Source organism: Pan troglodytes, chromosome 8 (assembly GCF_028858775.2).
Source record: "Pan troglodytes isolate AG18354 chromosome 8, NHGRI_mPanTro3-v2.0_pri, whole genome shotgun sequence".
NCBI lineage: Eukaryota > Metazoa > Chordata > Mammalia > Primates > Hominidae > Pan > Pan troglodytes.
This window is the reverse complement of record NC_072406.2, coordinates 43,606,443-43,627,383: the sequence shown is the minus strand read 5'-3', so window position 1 is coordinate 43,627,383 and position 20,941 is coordinate 43,606,443. Positions and strand designations below refer to the sequence as shown.

The window sequence follows — 20,941 nt, the reverse complement described above, 5'->3', positions numbered from 1 at the left end:
TATATAAGAATACAAATGGCTTTTGTATATTTACTATGTATCTGAAAACTTGCTAAACAAGCATTTTTGAAAAAAAAGACAATCTGTCTCTATTTTCTCATTGACTATAAAATTCCTATTTCAAAGCACTTTGAAAAAGATGTTTGAAGAAAAACCTATGTATTTTCTCGTATTATAGACAATTCACAAGAAAAAGCACACAGGCCAGATGCCGTGGATCATGCCTATAATTTCAGCACTTTGGGAGGTTGAGGTGAGCAGATTGCTTGAGATCAGGAGTTTGAGACCAGTCTGGCAGACATGGTGAAACACCATCTCTACTAAAAATACAAAAATTATCTGGGCGTGGGGGCACATGCCTGTAATACCAGCTACTCGGGAGGCTGAGGCATGAGAATCGCTTCAACCTGCGAGGTGGAGGTTGCAATGAGCCGAGATCACACTACTGAGCTCCAGCCTGGGCAACAGAGGGAGACTCTGTCTCAATTAAAAAAAAAAAAAAAAAAAAAGAGAGAGAGAGAGAAAAGTCCACAAATGGCTTCTGAAGATAAGAAAAGATGCTCAGACAGCTTGAAATAAGGGAAGCTGAAATTGAAACTTTGCTGACAAATTATGTTTCATCTCTAATATTGGCAAATATCTTAACCTTTGGTAATAGGGTATGCTAGCCATCTTCGTCATACAAGCCCACGTGGAAGGCAATTTGGCAACATCTAGCAAAATTACAAAATTACAGTCCTTAACCCAGCAATTCAATTTCCAGGAATGTATCCTACAGATATTCTTGCAAATGTACAAATGACAAATATACAAGATTACTAATTGTAATATGTTTATCATAGAAGAAAAAATACCTTAAGTGTGAGTCAATATGGAATTGGCTAAATATGTTATATCTACACAATGTAATACTATATAAACTTAAAACTAGATTTCAACAAGACCTTTGCATTATTTGCAGATGGAATTTAATAAAATACAATAATTAGTTAGGTACAACTAACAACAAACTTATACTGAGATCTACATATTCCAATGAGAATTCATTTCAAATGTGTCATTAAATCTGAACACAGAAATAAATGGACGTTCAAACTAGCTCTTTATTGAGTCACAAAGTGTTAAGCCAAATTTTTTAAAAAAAATGAAATCATATTAATTATACATAAACATTTTTTCTTTCTTTTCTGGCCCTCCTTTGAAAATATTTTATTAATTAACAATATAACTATAGCAAAGAAATGTGCTGTTAATTAATTTTTAATGTTAATTTCACCTCTCATTCATTTTCAGATTCTAGTTTTGTGTATGTTGATAATTTATGTAGCATATTAGTACAGAGGTACAGAAGTGTGATTTATAATTTAATATACATCTAAAGGGGATACATGCTTAACTTTATTAATGGAATTTGTGATAAAGTTTGCAGACTGTTGCCTTAGAGAAGAGCTCTCACTTGGACGGGAGGCCCTGGCCAAGTTGTGTAGTAAGGAGGGTTGTTGAGAGGAAAAGAGAAAAAATGAGAGGTATTAAGGCCCAGAAGAGAGTTAGCACCTGCCTCAGAACACAAGCGTGCAGGATGATATAGCTTTTAGTGCCAAGAAGTAGAATTCTAGCATCTCTAGGTGGTGAGAAACAAAGGACTAAGAATTTTTCTTTCTCTAACATTCTAAAGAAAGGTTCTTGAGCTAGGAAAGGATTACTCGAGCCTTGTTAGAATCAGACATGGCTTCAGGGGATGCAGGACGCTCCCCTGAGCTGCCTGTCACCGACTAAGTGGAGCAGTGTTTCTTCCGCAGACTCAACTGAGAAGTCAGCCTCTGCGGCAGGCACCAGGAATCTGCCTTTTCAGTAAGACCTAAATTACTCTTATGAAGCCCCCTGTCCCTGAGAACCAGCAATGGCAGGTTCTTGAAGGATGTAGAACATGATGCTTGGGGTTATCATTGCTACGGGTTTTGTTCTGACTTGTTTGAGATCAGTTAACATTCTAAGGCAGAGGATGGAAACCAACTTTATTTGTAAGCTCTGCATCTTTTTTTTTTTTTTTGTAACAGGATGTCACTCTGTTGCCCAGGCTGGAGTGCAGTGGCACAATCACAACTCACAACAGCCTCAACCTCCCAGCCTTAAAAGATCCTCCCACCTCAGCCTCCCAAACAGGTGGGACCACAGTCACACACCACTATGCCTGGCTAATTTTTGTGTATTTTGTAGTGACAGAGGTCTACCTTTGTTGCCCGGGCTGGTCTCAAACTCCTGGCTTCAAGCAATTTGCCCTCTTCACCCTCACAAAGTGCTGAGATTACAGGTGTGAGCCACCATGCCCGGCCTAAGCTCTGCATCTTAAACCTAGTTTGTCTGTCCCTCACAGCTTAACACAATGCTATACACCACGGACTGGCATGATCTCTCCGAAAAGGGCCAGATAATAATATGTTAGGCTTTGTGGTCTATACAGCCTCTAACACAGCTACTCAACTCTGCCACTGCAGCAGGAAATCAGCCACCAACAATATGTTACCAAATGGGTGTAGCTATGTTTCAATAAAACTTTACATACAAAAGCGGGCCTGGTTTGCCCACGCTTGCTATTCACGTTTGTAATGTACATGCCCCTCATGCAATGCAGTTCCTTACCTTATTGCTTAGTCACCTTAAAGCCCTGCTTGTTACTCAGTGCGGTGGCCTTGCTGATGACTACTTATCCCTGTTTTGGGCCTAGCCTTTCAATGCAGGAATCCAGCCCCAGGGAGAGAAACTAATGACTGGAGAAGTTTCCAGGCAAGTGCAGAAAATGACACGGGATGAACATATGTAAGAACATCAAGTTCAGGATCCCGAGTAGTTGTCAGAAATTTCACTTCACCCCATCCCAGCAAGGCTGTTGTATTTGGGGAAGACATTATTTTAAGAGGGGAGGAGATTGTGGAAAATCAGTAGGCAGCAGGAGACGGCGCTCTTGATCCTACTCCCATTTCAGACGATTCTGTGGGGGCCTCTTTATTGTCCCTCTGCTCCCCCAGGTGCTTTCCTCCTTTCATGAGGCTTTGTCCTCCATCCCTCTTGCTCCCCAGTCAGGCGCCAGACTTTTAGGAGGCCCCCCGGAGCACTGGTGGTGAAGCTTAGCAAAGCAATGTATTTGCAATCTAAGATAAAACAGTAGTACTTTGGAAGCAATGCTCCCACATTTTGAAATGCATCAAGAAAAGAAAATGAAAGATTAGGTGCTTAATCTTCACCCTTCAATAAACCCCCAAACGATGAATCTTTTTTTTTTTTGAGGTGGAGTCTCGCTCTGTCGCCCAGGCTGGAGTGCAATGGCGCGATCTCTGCTCACTGCAAGCTCAGCCTCCTGGGTTCACGCCATTCTCCTGCCTCAGCCTCCCGAGTAGCTGGGACTACAGGCACATGCCACCACACCCAGCTAATTTTTTTGTATTTTTAGTAGAGACGGGGTTTCACCGCGTTAGCCAGGATGGTCTTGATCTCCTGACCTCGTGATCCGCCCATCTCGGCCTCCCAAAGTGCTGGGATTAGAGGCGTGAGCCACCGCGCCTGGCCTAGACGATGAATCTTAAAATTTTCCATTCAGGTCCACGTGTATTTCATCTCTGGCTGAAATGGGGTGTCTGTTTCTACACATCCAGTTGATCCTTGAACAAATGTGGGGGTCAGGGGCGCCAATGCCTGCTCAGTTGAAAATCTGCATGTAACTTTTGACTCCCCAGAAGCTTAACGACTAATAGCCTACTGCTGACTGGAAGCCTTATCAATAACATGAACAGCCAATAAACACATATTTTGTATGTTCTATGTCTATACTGGATTCTTACAATAAAGTAAGCTAGAGAAAAGAAAATGTTATTAAGAAAATCATAAGGAAGGGAAGTTATATTTACTATTTGTAAATATTAACTATTTGTTAATAGTAAATATTTACTATTATATTATATTTACTATTTGTTAAGTGGAAGTGGATCATCATAAAGGGCTTCATCCTGGTTGTCTTCACACTGAGCAGGCTGAGGTGGAGGAGGAAGAGGAGGGGTTGGTCTTGCTGTCTCGGAGTGGCAGAGGCAGAAGAAAATTTACAGATAAATGGACCCACGCAGTTCAAACCTATGATGTTCAAGGGTCAGCAGTATAGGGAATGTTTCACCCTTGTATTCTATTTTTCATTCATAGAATTAAAATAGACATCCTAAAAATGCCGCCTGTGGTTTTCACCTGGATGTGTATTAAGGAAGGTTAATTTTTTCACTTACTTAACCCTGAGAACACAGCATTGACTTGAAAGTTACTGTATGGAAAAGCATTAAGGAGACAGCCTGCAGTCGCATTCCTTCCCTGGACCGTAGAGTGGCTAGTTTTCCCTGATGGTGGCTCTGAATGACCAAAGTGACAGGCAGCATCTAGGCAGGGCTGTGCACAGTCACCGCTGCTGGATTTCGAAGTTCCTGAATCAAGATCATTTGACCCATTCTCCTGCTCTTTGGCAGGTTCTGTCTCCGGCAGGCTTTGAGGATGAAGGCTGCGGGCATTCTGACCCTCATTGGCTGCCTGGTCACAGGCGCCGAGTCCAAAATCTACACTCGCTGCAAACTGGCAAAAATATTCTCGAGGGCTGGCCTGGACAATTACTGGGGCTTCAGCCTTGGAAACTGTGAGACTCTTTCTTTCCTGCTCTCCTTCTGTCCTTGACCTTTCCCCTGAGATGTTGAAGGTCCTGGCCACACTCCCTGCTGTGTCTTCCCAACTACCCCTGCTCTGCCCTCACCGCACCCAGGGGTGGCTGCTAGCCTAACTGTGGCTCTCTGGGTCTCCTCTCCTTCCTCCCCTGCCCCTTATTTCCTTATTCCTGGAGTCCTGTCCTTACGACTCCAACCAGGGAAGGGGAAAATAATGCCACCTCTGCTGGCATTGTGGGGAGTGGGGGGACTTGACTGTTGGTCTAGATTAGGCTCAGCCCCTGACTGGGTGTGCAGCTTCAGGTGTGCCATCCCAGCCCCCGATGTGCCCCTCGTGTGCCCCCTGGGCACATGCCCGCCCTGCCCTGCCCAAGGTGTATTGGGAGGAAGCAGTCAGGTAACAGGGATGAGGAAACTTGCCCTTAGACCAAGCTTAGAGCAAAAGATGGCACCTCCTTTGCTGGCGTTTCTGGCTTTCCCCCCTCCAGGGATCTGCATGGCGTATTATGAGAGCGGCTACAACACCACGGCCCAGACGGTCCTGGATGACGGCAGCATCGACTACGGCATCTTCCAGATCAACAGCTTTGCGTGGTGCAGACATGGAAAGCTGAAGGAGAACAACCACTGCCACGTCGCCTGCTCAGGTGAGGCTCTGACTTTCCAGTGATGCCATCCTCAGGAGCAGGTGAGAAAGCCGACAATGGGATCACCAACCATGTCTTGCTTTAACTAAAATTTGGAGTTCAGACTTGCAAATAGGTCTGTTCAAGATTGGTAAATTATGCAACAGTTTCCAAGGTGACACTCAGGATCCTGCGGCTGACTTGTCCAAAGATGACTTATTCCTTGTAGACAGTTTTATGAAGCCCTCCCCAAAGCAGGGGGATGGACAAACAACCCTACTGCCCTTTCATGTATAGAGATATTTGATGTCTTCAGTAAGAAAAAGGAAGCTGCCTGCCAGCTGCTTTCCATAAGCAATTCACTCAAAGGATGCAGTTTGTACTTCTTTGAGCAGAATGAGATGAATACAATTTACGTTTCTTTCTCTTTTCTCTTTTTTTGAGACAGGGTCTCACTCTGTTGCCCAGGCTGGAGTGTAGTGGTGCGTTCATAGCTCATTGCAGTCTTGACCTCCATGACTCAAGCAACCTTCCCTCCTCTGGGTGGCTGGAACTACAGACATATGCCCAGCTATTTTTATTTTTGTTTTTTTTTGTAGAGACAGAGTCTGTCTGTGGGGTCTTGCTATGGGGGTCTCGCCCAGGCTGGTCTTGAACTCCTGGCCTAAGGTGACTGTCTGACTTCACTCTTGTACCTTACATGGCAAAAGGGACTTTGCAGATGTGAGGAAGGATCTGAGCCTGAGCAAGAGAGATTATCTTGGGCAATGTGGGTGGAGCCAATCCAATCTCATGAGTCCTTAGAAGGAGAGAATCTTGTCCAGCATACCGAGTCATTAAAATATCATTGAATTCACTTAGAAAGGAATTAGGTTTCTAATGCTGCCCTAAAAAATTACCACAAACTTGTGGCTTAAACATCGCAAACTTTCCTTACAGTCCTCTAGGCTGGAAGAGTGCCAGCGGATTCACAGGGCTGAAGTCAAGGTGCTGACAGGCCTGTTTTCCTTTCTGGAGGCTCTGCAGGAAAATCCATGTCCTTGCTCATTTGGGTTTTGGCAGAATTCAGTTCCTCGGGGGTGTTGAACTGAGATCCTTGTTGCTTGCAGGTTGTCACCCAAGGGCCATTCCAGGCTTCTAGGGACCACTTACACCCCTTGACTCATGGCCCCTTACTCCATCTTCACAGCCAGCAATAGTGGGTCGAGTCCCTTTCACACTTTGAATCTTTCCTCCTTCTGTCATGGGATCTCTTTGTAACCACAGCTGGGCAAGATTCTCTGCTTCTAAGGACTCAGGCAGAGTCCCTTTTGCCATGCAAGGTACAAGAGTGAAGTCAGAGAGTCACCTTAGGCCAGGAGTTCAAGACCAGCCTGGGCGAGACCCCATAGTGAGACCCTACAGCCAGACTCTGTCTCCACACAAATTAAAAATAGCCAGGCATATGCCTGTAGTTCTAGCCACCTAGAGTATATTTTCTGAGAATCAAGTTGTTACATTTTTTACCTCCTATATCATAAAGAATCCTGGCTGGAAAACAGAACAAATGCAAACTGGGTAATTGGAAGAGAATATTAATAGACTCTACTTACAAAGATCTGATCAAATCATAGAAAAACCATGGCAATAGTGAAGTGAGGGATTAGGAATCCCTTGCCCAAAGAGGAATGGAAAGAGAGCTGTGACCAGCACTGAGGTACAAAAGGTCTGCCGGGAGAGGACTGCCTTCTAGGATCTGAGATCTTCCCTCAAGGGACATGACTTGTGCTGAGTGACCTGACAGAAATAAAGCTGGAAGATATTATATGTATATGCCAACCTCAGTGTCCTTCCTCTGTCCCTTCCCTGCTGATGCCTACTCTTATTTAAACCCCTCCAGAAGTCAGAGGACGTGGGAATCCATTGACGCCAACTGTGTGTGTTGGCCTCTGAGTGCACAGAGCATGGTGGAGAAGGGTAGAGAGTATCTCATCAGGGCAAAGATGAGATACTCAGCTCAGCTCCTGTGCACCCTCTCTCACAAAACTGTAGGAAAACGTACTCCACCAAAAGGATAAACTAAAGCAATTAAGAGGAAACATAGTTCGGGAAACAAGGGACTCGATAAGGGAGAAAGGCAAGAGGAATGCCCAGCCTGAGAGTGAAGGATGATCCCAGGATGAGCTTTTATTAAAGATTTCTAGTTACACCTCATTACGGTAAGAGAATATGGTCTGTATCAGTGGTCCCCAACCTTTTTTGGCACCAGGGAACAGTTTGTGGAAGACAAATTTTCCGTGGACGAGGGGGAGGAGGATGGTTTCAGGATGATTCAAGCGTATTACACTTATTGTCCACTTTATTTCTATTATTATTACATTGCAATATATAAGGAATAATTATGCAACTCACCATAATGTAGAATCAGTGGGAGTCCTGGGCTTATTTTCCTGCAACTAGACAGTCCCATCTGGGGGTGATGGGAGACAGTGACGGATCATCAGGCATTAGATTCTCATAAGGAGAATGTAACCTAAATCCCTTGCAAGCGCAGTTCACAGTAGAGTTCACACCTATATAAGAATCTAATGCGGCCACTGATCTGACAGGAGGTGGAGTCCAGGCAGTAATGTGGGAGATGGGGAGGGTCTGTAAATACAGATGAAGATTCACTCACTCACCTGCTGCTCACCTCCTGCTGTGAGGCCACACACATAGGTCTGTGGTTCAGGGGTTGGAGATCCCAGGTCTATATGATTTCAAACCTTTAATATTTCTTTAACCTTGTTTTACAGCACAGCAAATGTGTCTTACGGTGAATGTGCATTTGAAAAAAAATGTATATTTTATATTTGGTGGGTGGATGTTCTATAAATGATTGTTACTTCCTTTCTAATTTTCTTACTTGTTGTACTATACAGTGAGAAATACATACTGAAATTTGCAACTATCATTTTAGCTTTGTCTATTTCACCTTTCAGTCTTGTCCATTTTTGAAGCTTTGTTCTTAGGCATATATTCTTTGAGGGTTGTTACGTCCTTGTGGTGAATTGACTCTTTTATCACTGGAGTCCAAGTTTCTCCTTAACTCTGGTGCTATTTCTCATCCAGAAATCTACTTTGTTTGATAGCAGTATAGCCCACTCTCGCTTTCTTTGAGGAAATATTTGTATAGTATGTTTCTTTCCATCCTTCTACTTTTAATCCATCTGTCTTTATATTTAAGGTGAATTACTTATAAGTAATGTAGAGTTATGTGTTGCTTTTATATCCATTCTGGTAATTACTGTTTTTCAGTAGGAGTGATTAAACCATAGGTCAGCAAATGTTTGCCTAAAGGGCCAAATGATAAATATTTTAGGCTTTTCAGGCCATATGGTTTCGATTGCAACTACCCAACCATGACATAGTGTGAAAGCAGCCATAGAAAGTATATAAATGAATGGGCCTGGCTGTGTTCCAATAAGACTTTATTTACAGAAACGGGAGATTGGCCTGTGGGTTATGCCATGATTAGGCCGTTTGCATTTAATGTGATTACTGATATGACTAGTTTTTTCTTTTTCTTTTTTTGTTTTGTTGAGTTGGAGCTTTGCTCTGTCGCCCAGGCTGGAGTACAGTGGCGCGATCTTGGCTCATTGCACCCTCTGCCTCCTGGGTTCAAGTGATTCTTCTACCTCAGCTTCCTGAGTAGCTGGGACTACAGGCACATGCCAACACACCCAGCTAATTTTTTGTATTGTTTTTAGTAGAGATGGGGTTTCACCGTGTCAGCCAGGATGGTATCGATCTCCTGACCTTGTGATCTGCCTACCTTGGCCTCCCAAAGTGCTGGGATTACAGGAGTGAGCCACTGCACCCGGCTGATACGGCTAGTTTTATATTACATCTTGCTATTTTGTTTTCTGTTTGTGCCATCTATTCTTGGTTCCATTTTTTTCTGCCTTCTTTTGAATTTATTGAATATTTTTTAGTATTCTCTTTTATTTCCTCCATTGGTTTGTTAGCTATACTTCTATTTTGTTTTTAGTTGTTACTGTAGGGTTTCTAATAGGCATCATTATCTTATTACATTTTACCTTCAAATAACACACCACTTCATATGTAACATATGAGTTTCTTAACAGTATACTTCAATTTTTCCTATTCCATCCTTTGTGCTGTATTGTCATGCATTTTTCTTCTATATTTGTGTACCTCACAACGCATTTTTATAATTTTTTCTTTAAACAATTGTCTTTTAAATAAATTTTTAAATGAGAAAAAAGTTTTATAGTATCTATTACACATTTACTATTTCCAATACTCTTCATTCCTTTGGTGGATTTACTTGAGCAGACAGTTAATTGATATCGTTTTCCTTCAGCCTAAAGAACTTTCTTTAACTTTGTTTTGTTTTGTTTTAGAGTAGAGGTCTATTAGCAAGCATTCTCTCTGTCTGAAAATATCTCTACTTATTTTGATTTTGAGGAATATTTTCTTTACATATAAAATTCTGGGCTGACAGTTCTTTTCCACCTCAAGTTGTTGTTATTGTTGTTGTTTTGAGACAGGGTCATGCTCTGTCTCAGAACAACACTGTGAGTGTAGTGGCATGATCACAACTCACTGCAGCCTTGACCTCCTGGACTCAAGTAATTCTCATGCCTCAGCCTCCTGAGCAGCTGGGACTACAGGCACGTGCCACCATGACTGGCTGATTTAAAAAAAAAAAAATTGTAGAGATGGGGTTTCGTCATGTTACCCAGGCTGGTCTCAAACTCCTGGGCTCAGGAAATCCTCTCACCTCAGCCTCCCAAAGTGCTGGGATTATAGTTGTGAGCCACCACACTTGGCTTCAAGTTTTTAAAGATATTCGGTTGCCTTCTGGCTTGCCTTGTGTATGATGGGAAACCAGTGATTTCCTTCTGTTTGTCCCCGGTATGTAATATGTGTTTTTTTTCTCTAGTTGTTTTTAAGATTTTCTCTTTGTCACTCATTTTCAGCAGTTCGATGATGTGTGATATTTGTGTTTATCTTACTTGGTATTCATTAACATTTTGTATCCCTGAGTTTATAATTTTCATTAAATTTGGAAACATTTCAGCCATTCTTTCTTCTACTGCTTTTCTTTTCTCCTTCAAGAATTCTAACGGCATGTATGTTCGATCGCTGATGCTGTACCATTCATCATTGAGGTTCCTCGTTTTTTAGTATTTTTCCCTCCCTGTGTTTTATTTTCAATAGTTTCCATTATTATGTCTTCAAGTCGGCTGTTACTTTTTTTTTTAATGCTAATCTATTAAGCTTATTGATTGGATGTTTCTTTTCAGATACTGTATTTTTTATTTGGCATCATAATTTTGTTTCTTTCATTTCATTTTATTCCTGTTTCTCTTTAAGTCCTTGATATAAATCATCATATTTATAAGCAGCGATTTAAATTTCTTATCAGCTAATGCAATCAACTGTCATTTCTGAGTCTTGCCGTTGACCAATCTTTCTCTTAGTATGTGTCACATTTCTCTGCCTCTGCGCATGGAATAATTTTTTATTGAATACACACACAGTGTATGTGTTGACGGCTCTTGTGAGTCCTCGGGTCTTGTCTTCTTAGTTTAAAAGAATTTCAACAAAAGACACATAGCAAAGGAGATGTAGCATAAAGTAATTTATTGAGAAAGAAAAAGACTATTTTGAAAGTTAGGTGCAGAATAGACAGTACACCCTGAGAGAGGAAGATTTCAGGGCAGCCTGCTGGTGAAGATTGGACAACAAAGACCGGTACCAGGGATGCTCCCTTTAATGGAGACTTCCATGGTTACTCATAAGCGGGTGGGAAGAGGTGTTGCTAGTAAGCATGTTCTGGGCGATCCTCTTGGTGCACTTGCTCAGTAGCTGTACATGCTTGTCCATACATCTCATGTCTCATTAGCACCTTAAATCTCCACCCAGGGATCTGTTTTTTATTTTTATTTTTTGTGTGTTCTAATAAAACTTTATTTACAAAAACAGCAGTGGCCTCACGCTGCAGTTTACCAACCTCTGCCCTTGAGGAAATTCTAAACGATCCTTCTATTCTCCTTGTAGAAGATGATATTACACAATTTTTGGCATATGAAGAAGCAATCGATAAATACAAACACAAAAATATGTAGGAAAATCATATTATCTGTGCCAAACAGAAAATTGCAGAAATATTTCCTTTTTGCAGATTTTTGTGAATTTTTCCAGCTTTTTAACACTTGCAACATGCCATTTTTTAGTATTTGAAATAGCTGTCTCTTTAATATCTAAATCTTCTTTTCTTTTTTTTAATTTTTTTATTATTGTACTTTAAGTTTTAGGGTACATGTACACAACGTGCAACTTTGTTACATATGTATACATGTGCCATTTTGGTGTGCTGCACTCATTAACTCCTCATTTAGCATTAGGTATATCTCCTAATGCTATCCCTCCCCCCTCCCACCACCCCACAACAGTCCCCAGTGTGTGATGTTCCCCTTCCTGTGTCCATGTGTTCTCATTGTTCAATTCCCACCTATGAGTGAGAACATGCGGTGTTTGGTTTTTTGTCCTTGTGATAGTTTGCTGAGAATGATGGTTTCCAGCTTCATCCATGTCCTACAAAGGACATGAACTCATCCTTTTTTATGGCTGCATAGTATTCCATGGTGTATATGTGCCACATTTTCTTAATCCAGTCTATCATTGTTGGACATTTGGGTTGGTTCCAAATCCTTACTATTGTGAATAGTGCCGCAATAAACGTACATGTGCATGTGTCTTTATAGCAGCATGATTTATAATCCTTTGGGTATATACCCAGTAATGGGATGGCTGCGTCAAATGGTATTTCTAGTTCTAGATCCCTGAGGAATCGCCACACTGACTTCCACAATGGTTGAACTAGTTTACAGTCCCACCAACAGTGTAAAAGTGTTCCTATTTCTCCACATCATCTCTAGCACCTGTTGTTTCCTGACTTTTTAATAATGGCCATTCTAACTGATGTGAGATGGTATCTCATTGTGGTTTGGATTTGCATTTCTCTGATGGCCAGTGATGATGAGCATTTTTTCATGTGTCTGTTGGCTGCATAAATGTCTTCTTTTGAGAAGTGTCTGTTCATATCCTTTGCCCACTTGTTGGTGGGGTTGTTTTTTTCTTGTAAATTTGTTTGAGTTCTTTGTAGATTCTGGATATTAGCCTTTTGTCAGATGAGTAGATTGCAAAAATTTTCTCCCATTCTGTAGGTTGCCTGTTCACTCTGATGGTAGTTTCTTTTGTTGTGCAGAAGCTCTTTAGTTTAATTAGATCCCATTTGTCAATTTTGACTTTTGTTGCCATTGCTTTTTGTGTTTTAGACATGAAGTCCTTGCCCATGCCTATGTCCTGAATGGTATTGCCTAGGTTTTCTTCTAGGGTTTTTATGGTTTTAGGTCTAACATTTAAGTCTTTAGTCCATCTTGAATTAATTTTTGTATAAGGTGTAAGGAAGGGATCCAGTTTCAGCTTTCTACATATGGCCTGCCAATTTTCCCAGCACCATTTATTAAATAGAGAATTCTTTCCCCATTTCTTGCTTTTGTCAGGTTTGTCAAAGATCACATAGTTGTAGATATGCAGTATTATTTCTGAGGGCTCTATTCTGTTCCATTGATCTATATCTCTGTTTTGGTACCAGTACCATGCTGTTTTGGTTACTGTAGCCTTGTAGTATAGTTGGAAGTCAGGTAGCATGATGCCTCCAGCTTTGTTCTTTTGGCTTAGGATTGACTTGACAATGCGGGCTCTTTTTTGGTTCCATATGAACTTTAAAGTAGTTTTTTCCAATTCTGTGAAGAAAGTCATTGATAGCTTGATGGGGATGGCATTGAATCTATAAATTACCTTGGGCAGTATGGCCCATGAGCATGGAATGTTCTTCCATTTGTTTGTATCCTCTTTTACTTCCTTGAGCAGTGGTTTGTAGTTCTCCTTGAAGAGGTCCTTCACGTCCCTTGTAAGTTGGATTCCTAGGTATTTTATTCTCTTTGAAGCAATTGTGAATGGGAGTTCACTCATGATTTGGCTCTCTGTTTGTCTGTTATTGGTGTATAAGAATGCTTGTGATTTTTGCACACTGATTTTGTATCCTGAGACTTTGCTGAAGTTGCTTATCAGCTTAAGGAGATTTTGGGCTGAGACGATGGGGTTTTCTAGATATACAGTCATGTCATCTGCAAACAGGGATAATTTGACTTCCTCTTTTCCTAATTGAATGCCCTTTATTTCCTTCTCCTGCCTGATTGCCCTGGCCAGAACTTCCAACACTCTGTTGAATAGGAGTGGTGAGAGAGGGCATCCCTGTCTTGTGCCAGTTTTCAGAGGGAATGCTTCCAGTTTTTTCTTTTCTTTTCTTTTCTTTCTTTTTCTTTTCTTTTCTTTTTTTTTTTTTTTTGAGACAGAGTCTCACTCTGTCACCCAGGCTGAAGTGCAGTGGCACGATCTCGGCTCACTGCAACCTCCGCCTCCAGGGTTCAAGCAATTCTCCTGCCTCAGCCTCCCGAGTAGCTGGGATTACAGGCGTGTGCCACCACAGCCAGCTAACTTTTGTATTTTTAGTAGAGACAGGTTTTGCCATGTTGGCCAGGCTGGTCTCAAACTCCTGACCTCAAGTGATCTGCCTGCCTCAGCCTCCTGAAGTGCTGGGATTACAGGTGTGAGCCGCCGCACCCGGTCGACATACTTTCCTAAGCAAATTCAGTTGTGTCCAATGAGTACTTTCAAAACATCCCAATTGTGCAACAAAATGCTCTAACAACGTAGGAGGGGACAAACAACTTTACGCGGTGTCTGCTTCCTGGTCCTGCATGGCCTGACCCTTTCAGGAATCCTTACAGAACATTGCCAGCCAAGCAAACTGCCCTGCCCCCAGTACAAATGTGCGCTTTCTGTACATGCCTGGGATGACCTCCAATCCCAGAATAATAGAATGTGATCTGCTTCCTCCTCACTGTGTCTCTCCAACCCCTAGAGACAGCCCCAAACCCGTGTCTCCCAGGAAATACGCTAGACCACTTCCAAACACAAACGAGTGTCTCAGCATTTATTAAGCGCTTATGCACCCGAAATAAAGGGTCTCTAAGTAATTTGAACATATATCAGGTACCAAATGCTTAAGTTTGGATAACCTCATAGGTAAATAATTACTAGAAAAATTAAAAGTATATTTTCATTATCAACTTTATTAGCATATAGTGTTCCATGAGCAGGAATCTTGCTTAAGTGGCCTCTGTTGGAAGAAGGAATCAGAGGAAAACAGAATTTAAGCCCTCTATCGGAATACAGGCTCATTAACTGAGTGTGTGAACTTGGTTTATGGGGATAAAATGGTACCCATAGAAATGGTTGTTCTGAGGACTGATGGAGATTTTGCGTGAAGAGATTTAACATGTGCCTGACATAGAGTAAGATTTCAATAAAGTATTAGCTAGTGGTAATAGCTATTATTATCCTAAATATTTATATCTCAAGAAGATAGGCAAAAGACTTTTTTGTTGTTGTTTGTTTGATTGTTTGTTTTGAGATGGATGTTTGTTTTGAGAGGATGGTCTCCATCTCCTGACCTGGCGATCCGCCCGCCTCGGCCTCCCAAAGTGCTGGGATTACAGGCGTGAGCCACCGCACCAGGCTGGCAAGAGACTTTTATAAGCTGATATAGCTTTAGTTTTCACTGTAGAACTATAAACCAAATGCTAGTGAATCTGCGTATGTTGTTTCAATTGCTGTCTCTTATAGACGATGCATTTTGTTACTTTTTCTCCTGGTTAATAGAATTTTGTTTTAAATAAAAATTAAGCCACATTTAGAATAAATTTGCTTTAAAAAAATCTATCACTACGTTTATCTTCTAGTGAAGCCTAACTGAGAAAGCAACAAAATTAGCAACTCAAGGAAATAGCATGCTCAAGGAAAAATTCCACTTTCAACTGAGTTAACAAAATAATTTGGAATTACAATGCCTTATTGAAATGCAACATTTTATGCTAACATTATTTTTGGTTATTTTTCTGGTAATAAAAGTAGTACATTTCAATTGTAAAAAATTTTAGAAAATACAGAGTAAAGACATAAAAGCATTGGTGAACCCACAGTTAAGAGCCAATCTTTCTTAAAATACTGGTGAATTAATGACTATCTTTTTTTTTTTCTAAACCAGTGCTATCTAATAGAACTTTCCATGATGACAAAAATGTCTTCCATCTGTGCTGTCAAACAGAACCACTAGCCATGAGTGGCTATAAAGTATCTGAGATGTAGCTAGAACAAATAAGGAACTAAAGTTTTAATTGTGTTTAATGTTAATTAATTACAATTTTTTATATTTTTCCCAGCTTTATTGAGGTATAACTGACAAATCAAAATTGTATATATTTAAAGTAAATAACATGATAATTTGATATATTTATACGTTGGGAAATGATCACTACAATTGAGTTTAACATTACCTCACATAATTACTGTGTGTGTGTGACAGTGTGTGTATGAGAGACAGACAGAGAGAGAGAGAGAGAGAAGAACACTTAAGATCTACTCTCAGCAAATTTCAAGTAAACAGTACAGTATAATTAACTATGGTCACGATAGCGTACATTAGACCCCCAGACCTTCCTCACCTTATAACTGAAAGTTTGGACCCTTCCATCAGCATCTCCCCATTTTCCTCACCAGCCGCCGCTCTACTCTCTGCTTTTATGAGTTCAACTTTTGTAGATTTTGCATATGTGTGACATCATGTGGTATTTGTCTTTCTGGGTCTCACTTCCTTCACTTAGCATGACGTCCTTCCGTTCATCCATGTTGTTGCAAATGTCAGCATTTCCTTCTTTTCCATGACTGAATAATATCCCACTCTCTATATAAACATATTTTTATCCATTCATCTGTCAACAAATATAATTTTAATTTAAATTATCACATGTTGCTAATGCCTGCCATATTGGACAGTAAAGCTCTTGATGGATATTTTTATGATATTGGGAACTTAACGTTGCATTGGGAGCATTTCTCCATATTATTAAATATCCTGGGAAAACATAATTGAAACAGCTCTTTATTTTATTAAATGAAGGTATTATGACTAATTTGAATATCACTGATTATGAGGCAATTAGATTTTTTCATTTTAACTCTTGTAAATAATGCTATAGTAAACCACTTTGTAAAGAAATATTTGTCTAGTGTCATGACTATTTCCTTAGGATAGATCTGGAGAGAGAAATTATTAGGTGAAAGGATAAAAACCTCGTTAAGGCTCTAAACACATGCTGCTATGTTGGTTTCCTGAGACACTGAATCCATTATACTCCCACCAGCAAGTATCCAGAGAACCTGCCTCTCCGTGCCCTTGTCAATATCAAGCATTACCCAATTCTCTTAAAGAAAAAATCTTTGCATAATTGACAAGCAGTAATGAGATCAAGTGGTTTGAGTATTTTTGTCCTTGATTGGTGGTTGTGGTGGTCATGGAGATGGGCCTCCCAGATCCCCTGCTAAGGGAAGACATGCTGCCCCCGCTGCAGTTGTGTGATGAGCAGACAGTACCTGCCACCTGCTTCAGGATTGGCTTCAGGTGCAGGTTGCTCCCTTCCGGGATGACCCACACCCATTGATGTGTGAGGCAGAGGCATGCAGACCCGGCATGTGGGCCTGACTTGGGTCACTCTGATGGGCAGTGCTCACTTGGGAGCTCATGGCTGGGCTTCCCAATGAATTGCTGGGTCTGTGTCACAAATGGACATCTCCGTCTGCCCATCCTGCTTCCCCCCAACCGATTCCTTTCATAGGTGTGGATTGCTGAAAATATCTGGCATTTCAAACCCATCTCAGCATCAGCTCCTGGAGGACTCAACTTGCAGTAGAAGTAATGTTGAACTTGTTTTGTTTATTTGCCTTTTTCTGTCATGTTTGTGTTGAGGATTTTGAGGCCACTTCTAAGCAAGCAGGAAAGAATGTGGATATCAACTAATACATTTCAATTCAAAGATTTGTTATGTCTGAAGCAATAGAAAAAATAATAGGTGGCGGGGCATGGTGGCTCATGTCTGTAATCACAGCACTTTGGGAGGCCAAAGCCAGAGGATTGCTTGAGCCCAGGAGTTCCAGACCAGCCTGGTGAAACCCTGTCTCTACAAAAATAAAAATAAAAAATGGTCAGGCGTGGTGGTGCATACCTGTATTTCCAGCTATTTTGAAGGCTGAGGTGGAAGGATTGCTTGAGGCCAGGAGGTTGAGGCTGCAGTGAGCTATTATCATGCCACTGCACTCCAGCCTGGGTGACAGAGTGAGATTCTGTCTCAAAAAGGAAACAGAAAAGGAAAAGTAATAAAGACAAAGACTGATGTATTTGATTTAAAAGGTAAAACTTTCTGCACATGAAAAACACCCTGGATAAAATTTTTTTAAGACACAAACTGAAAAATGACAATAGACAAAATTTAATATTTACCTGTAAAGAAACCTTACATGTCAAACTAACCCAAATACAGAAAACACTATACTATCCTGTCTTATGTTCCTTTTTTTTTTTTTTTTAAGACAGAGTCTCACTCTGTTGCCCAGGCTGGAGTGCAGTGATGTAAACACAACTCATTTCAGCTTTGACCTCCTGGGCTCAAGTGATTCTCCCACCTCAGACTCCCAAGTAGCTGAGACCACAGGTGTGTGCCATCACACTAGGCTAATTTTTTTACATCTTGTAGAGATGAGGTCTTGCTATGTTGCCCAGACTGGACTCAAACTCCTGGCCTCAAGTGATTCTCCTACCTTGGCCTCCCAAAGTACTGGGATTGCAGGTCAGCCACCACGCCTGGCCTGTGCCTATTTCTTTAGGACATAAGGAACATTTTCACATAGCGTCTTCTCTAAACACATTTCCAAAAACCCTTCAGGATTGGGCTCTTCCTCTGAAACGTCAGGTAGTGCAAGACGAAGATGGTCTTCAAACAAAAACAAAGTTCTTTTCATTATGAAGAAGCTCAACAAAAATGAGATTGTGGCTTTGCAGGGAAAATTATAGTTCTTCCAACCTTCCCATCCCAAAAAGACTGAGAAAAATGAAGCAAACTTGAGTTGGGGTCCCTCTCCAATAACAAAGTCTCGCCTAACCCTGATGACCTCTCTTTTTACAGCCTTGATCACTGATGACCTCACAGATGCGATTATCTGTGCCAAGAAAATTGTTAAAGAGACACAAGGAATGAACTATTGGTAAGAGTCTTTCCTTGGAAGACTTGGGCTGTCATGGGCAAAACCTAGTGTGTGTATTTGTCACAGTTATGGTGGAATTGACAAACTCACCTCCGCAGAGTGGTCCAACCAATGGAATGAGACCTTGTCTATGTTCTCCTCCATCGGTGTGTGGGTGTGCAGTGAACATAGTAGTACATAGAAAGGGAGAGGAGACATGGGATTGAGTTAAGATAATTTGCAAGTGCTTTTCATATGAACATATTCCAAACAATGGAGAAAGGTATTTTCTAAAGTGACTTGGAAAGGGTCAATTGAGTCAATTCAACAGAGGGAACAAAAAGCTTGAGTTTGCTCTAGATTTGGATAAGATTTTGAAGGTTATGGCAACATTTTGCAGGGAAAGAGAATGAGCAGCAGCAAGAGGAAAGTGAGCAGGTCTGTGTCATGGCGACTCAGCAGAAAGCGTCCCCAGCATTGAGCCTGGGGCCTTGCATTCCCCGCTGCTGTGTTCTGGTGAACATTGCCAGCCGGCCCCACTCAAAGAACCCGAATTTTCACAGATGTGGGTGTGACATGAAATGACCCATCCTTACAAAAGTTGATTGCTTGTTGCTGAAGCTAACAATGGCTAGGAGAAAACCAGGAGATCAAAGTCTGAACAAGGCAAAATGACAGCGTCCTTGGATCTCAGAAGCAAATGAAACCCAACCCAGGGTCCACTGGCGATTTTGGTTAATTTCTGTAGGCTTTGAAACTGAGACGGTTTGGATTGTCACGCTTCTTTCTGCTGCTCTTGCTTCCCTCTCGTCCTCAGGCAAGGCTGGAAGAAACACTGTGAGGGGAGAGACCTGTCCGAGTGGAAAAAAGGCTGTGAGGTTTCCTAAACTGGAACTGGACCCAGGATGCTTTGCAGCAACGCCCTAGGATTTGCAGTGAATGTCCAAATGCCTGTGTCATCTTGTCCCGTTTCCTCCCAATATTCCTTCTCAAACTTGGAGAGGGAAAATTAAGCTATACTTTTAAGAAAATAAATATTTCCATTTAAATGTCTTCACCCTGACTCGGTTCCCTTTTCTCTTTCTTTCCTTTCTTTCTTTTCTTTTCTTTTTTCTTTCTTTCTTCTTTCTTTCTTTCCTTCCTTCCTTCCTTTCTTTCTCTCTCTTCCTTTCTTCCTTCCTCCCTCCCTCTTTCTTTCTTTCTTTCTTTCTTTCCTTCTTTCTTTCTTTTTCCTTCCTTCCCTCCTTTTTTTTTTTTTTCAGAGTCTTGTGCTCTGTCCCCCAGGCTGGAGTGCAGTCATACGATCTCAGCCCACTGCAACCTCCACCTCCTGGGTTCAAGCGATTCTTGTGCCTCAGCCTCCCAAGTAGCTGGGATTGCAGGCATGTGCCACCACACCCAGATGGGGTTTCTCCATGTTGCCCAGCCTGGTCTCAAATTCCTGAGCTCAAGGTGATCTGCCCACCTTGGCATCCCAAAGTCCTGGGATTACAGGTGTGAGCCACCGCACCCCACCCTGACTCAGTTTCAATGATGTCTTAATGGCATCGTGTTAAGACTTGAAAAATTGCCTCCAAAATGCTCTAGCCCTGAGGGAAACAAACGTCCCTTCTTCATTGTAGGGAGTCCTGGTTCCTGTGGCCAATCGAAATAAGACTCATTTGAAAATAAGACTCCCTCATCTTCAGGGCCATCCTCAGAAACAGGATGCATGCAGAAGGGTTAGGTTAAGAGCTGGGAGCACCTGAGGGGCGGAACCCCCTTAAGAGTATCCCAGTAGGACCATAGATGTATGCATACCCACAAGCCTAGACACCATTTGTCTACCTACACGCACGCAAGAGATGTGGAGAGACAAGGCAACTGAGATTCATGGTTTGATGATTAAAATTCTCATGAAGGTTTTTAGTTGTATTTTCTGTATTTTGCATTCGGCATTTTTCAAGTTTTCCATGACATATCTTGCTATTGAAGAAAACCATCCACTTTTTTCCAGAATAAATAAATAAATAAATAAGACTTCCAGTGAGGCACAGTGGCTCATGCTTTTAATCCCAACAATCTGGGAGGCCAAGGTGGGAAGATTGCTTGAGGCCAGGAGCTCAAGACAAGCCTGGGCAACATAGCAAGACTCTGTCTTTATGATATTTTTTAAGCCCTGCATGCATTAGGTATTTGTCCTAATGCTCTCCCTCTCCTTTCCCCCAACCCCCTCAACAGGCCCCAGGGTGTGATGTTCTGCTCCCAGTGTCCATGTGTTCTCATTTTTCAACTCCCACTTATGAGTGAGAACATGTGGGGTTTGGTTTTCTGTTCTTATGTTAGTTTGCTGAGGATGATGGTTTCCAGGTTCATCCATGTCCCTGCAAAGGACATGAACTCATTCTTTTTTATGGCTGCAACATTTTTTTTTAATTGCAGCTTTTACCC

At 41.5% G+C, this 20,941-nt stretch overlaps 1 protein-coding gene across 2 annotated transcripts; it reads left to right on the top strand.

Moving 5' to 3' along the window:
• The first annotated feature begins 1,666 nt into the window (after positions 1-1,666).
• On the top strand, positions 1,667-19,564 carry LOC736064 (lysozyme-like protein 1). Of its 2 annotated transcripts, XM_054660926.2 has the most exons (6): positions 1,691-1,851; positions 2,058-2,163; positions 4,503-4,666; positions 5,180-5,338; positions 18,454-18,532; positions 19,329-19,564. In XM_054660926.2, the coding sequence occupies exons 3-6, from the start codon at positions 4,528-4,530 to the stop codon at positions 19,396-19,398; spliced, it is 447 nt and encodes a 148-aa protein (XP_054516901.2). In that variant the 5' UTR covers positions 1,691-1,851; positions 2,058-2,163; positions 4,503-4,527; the 3' UTR covers positions 19,399-19,564. The 2 variants fall into 2 exon arrangements, with proteins under 2 accessions (XP_001137565.3, XP_054516901.2); XM_001137565.7 differs by lacking the exon at positions 2,058-2,163 and having other exon boundaries at positions 1,667-1,851.
• The last annotated feature ends 1,377 nt before the right edge of the window (positions 19,565-20,941 follow it).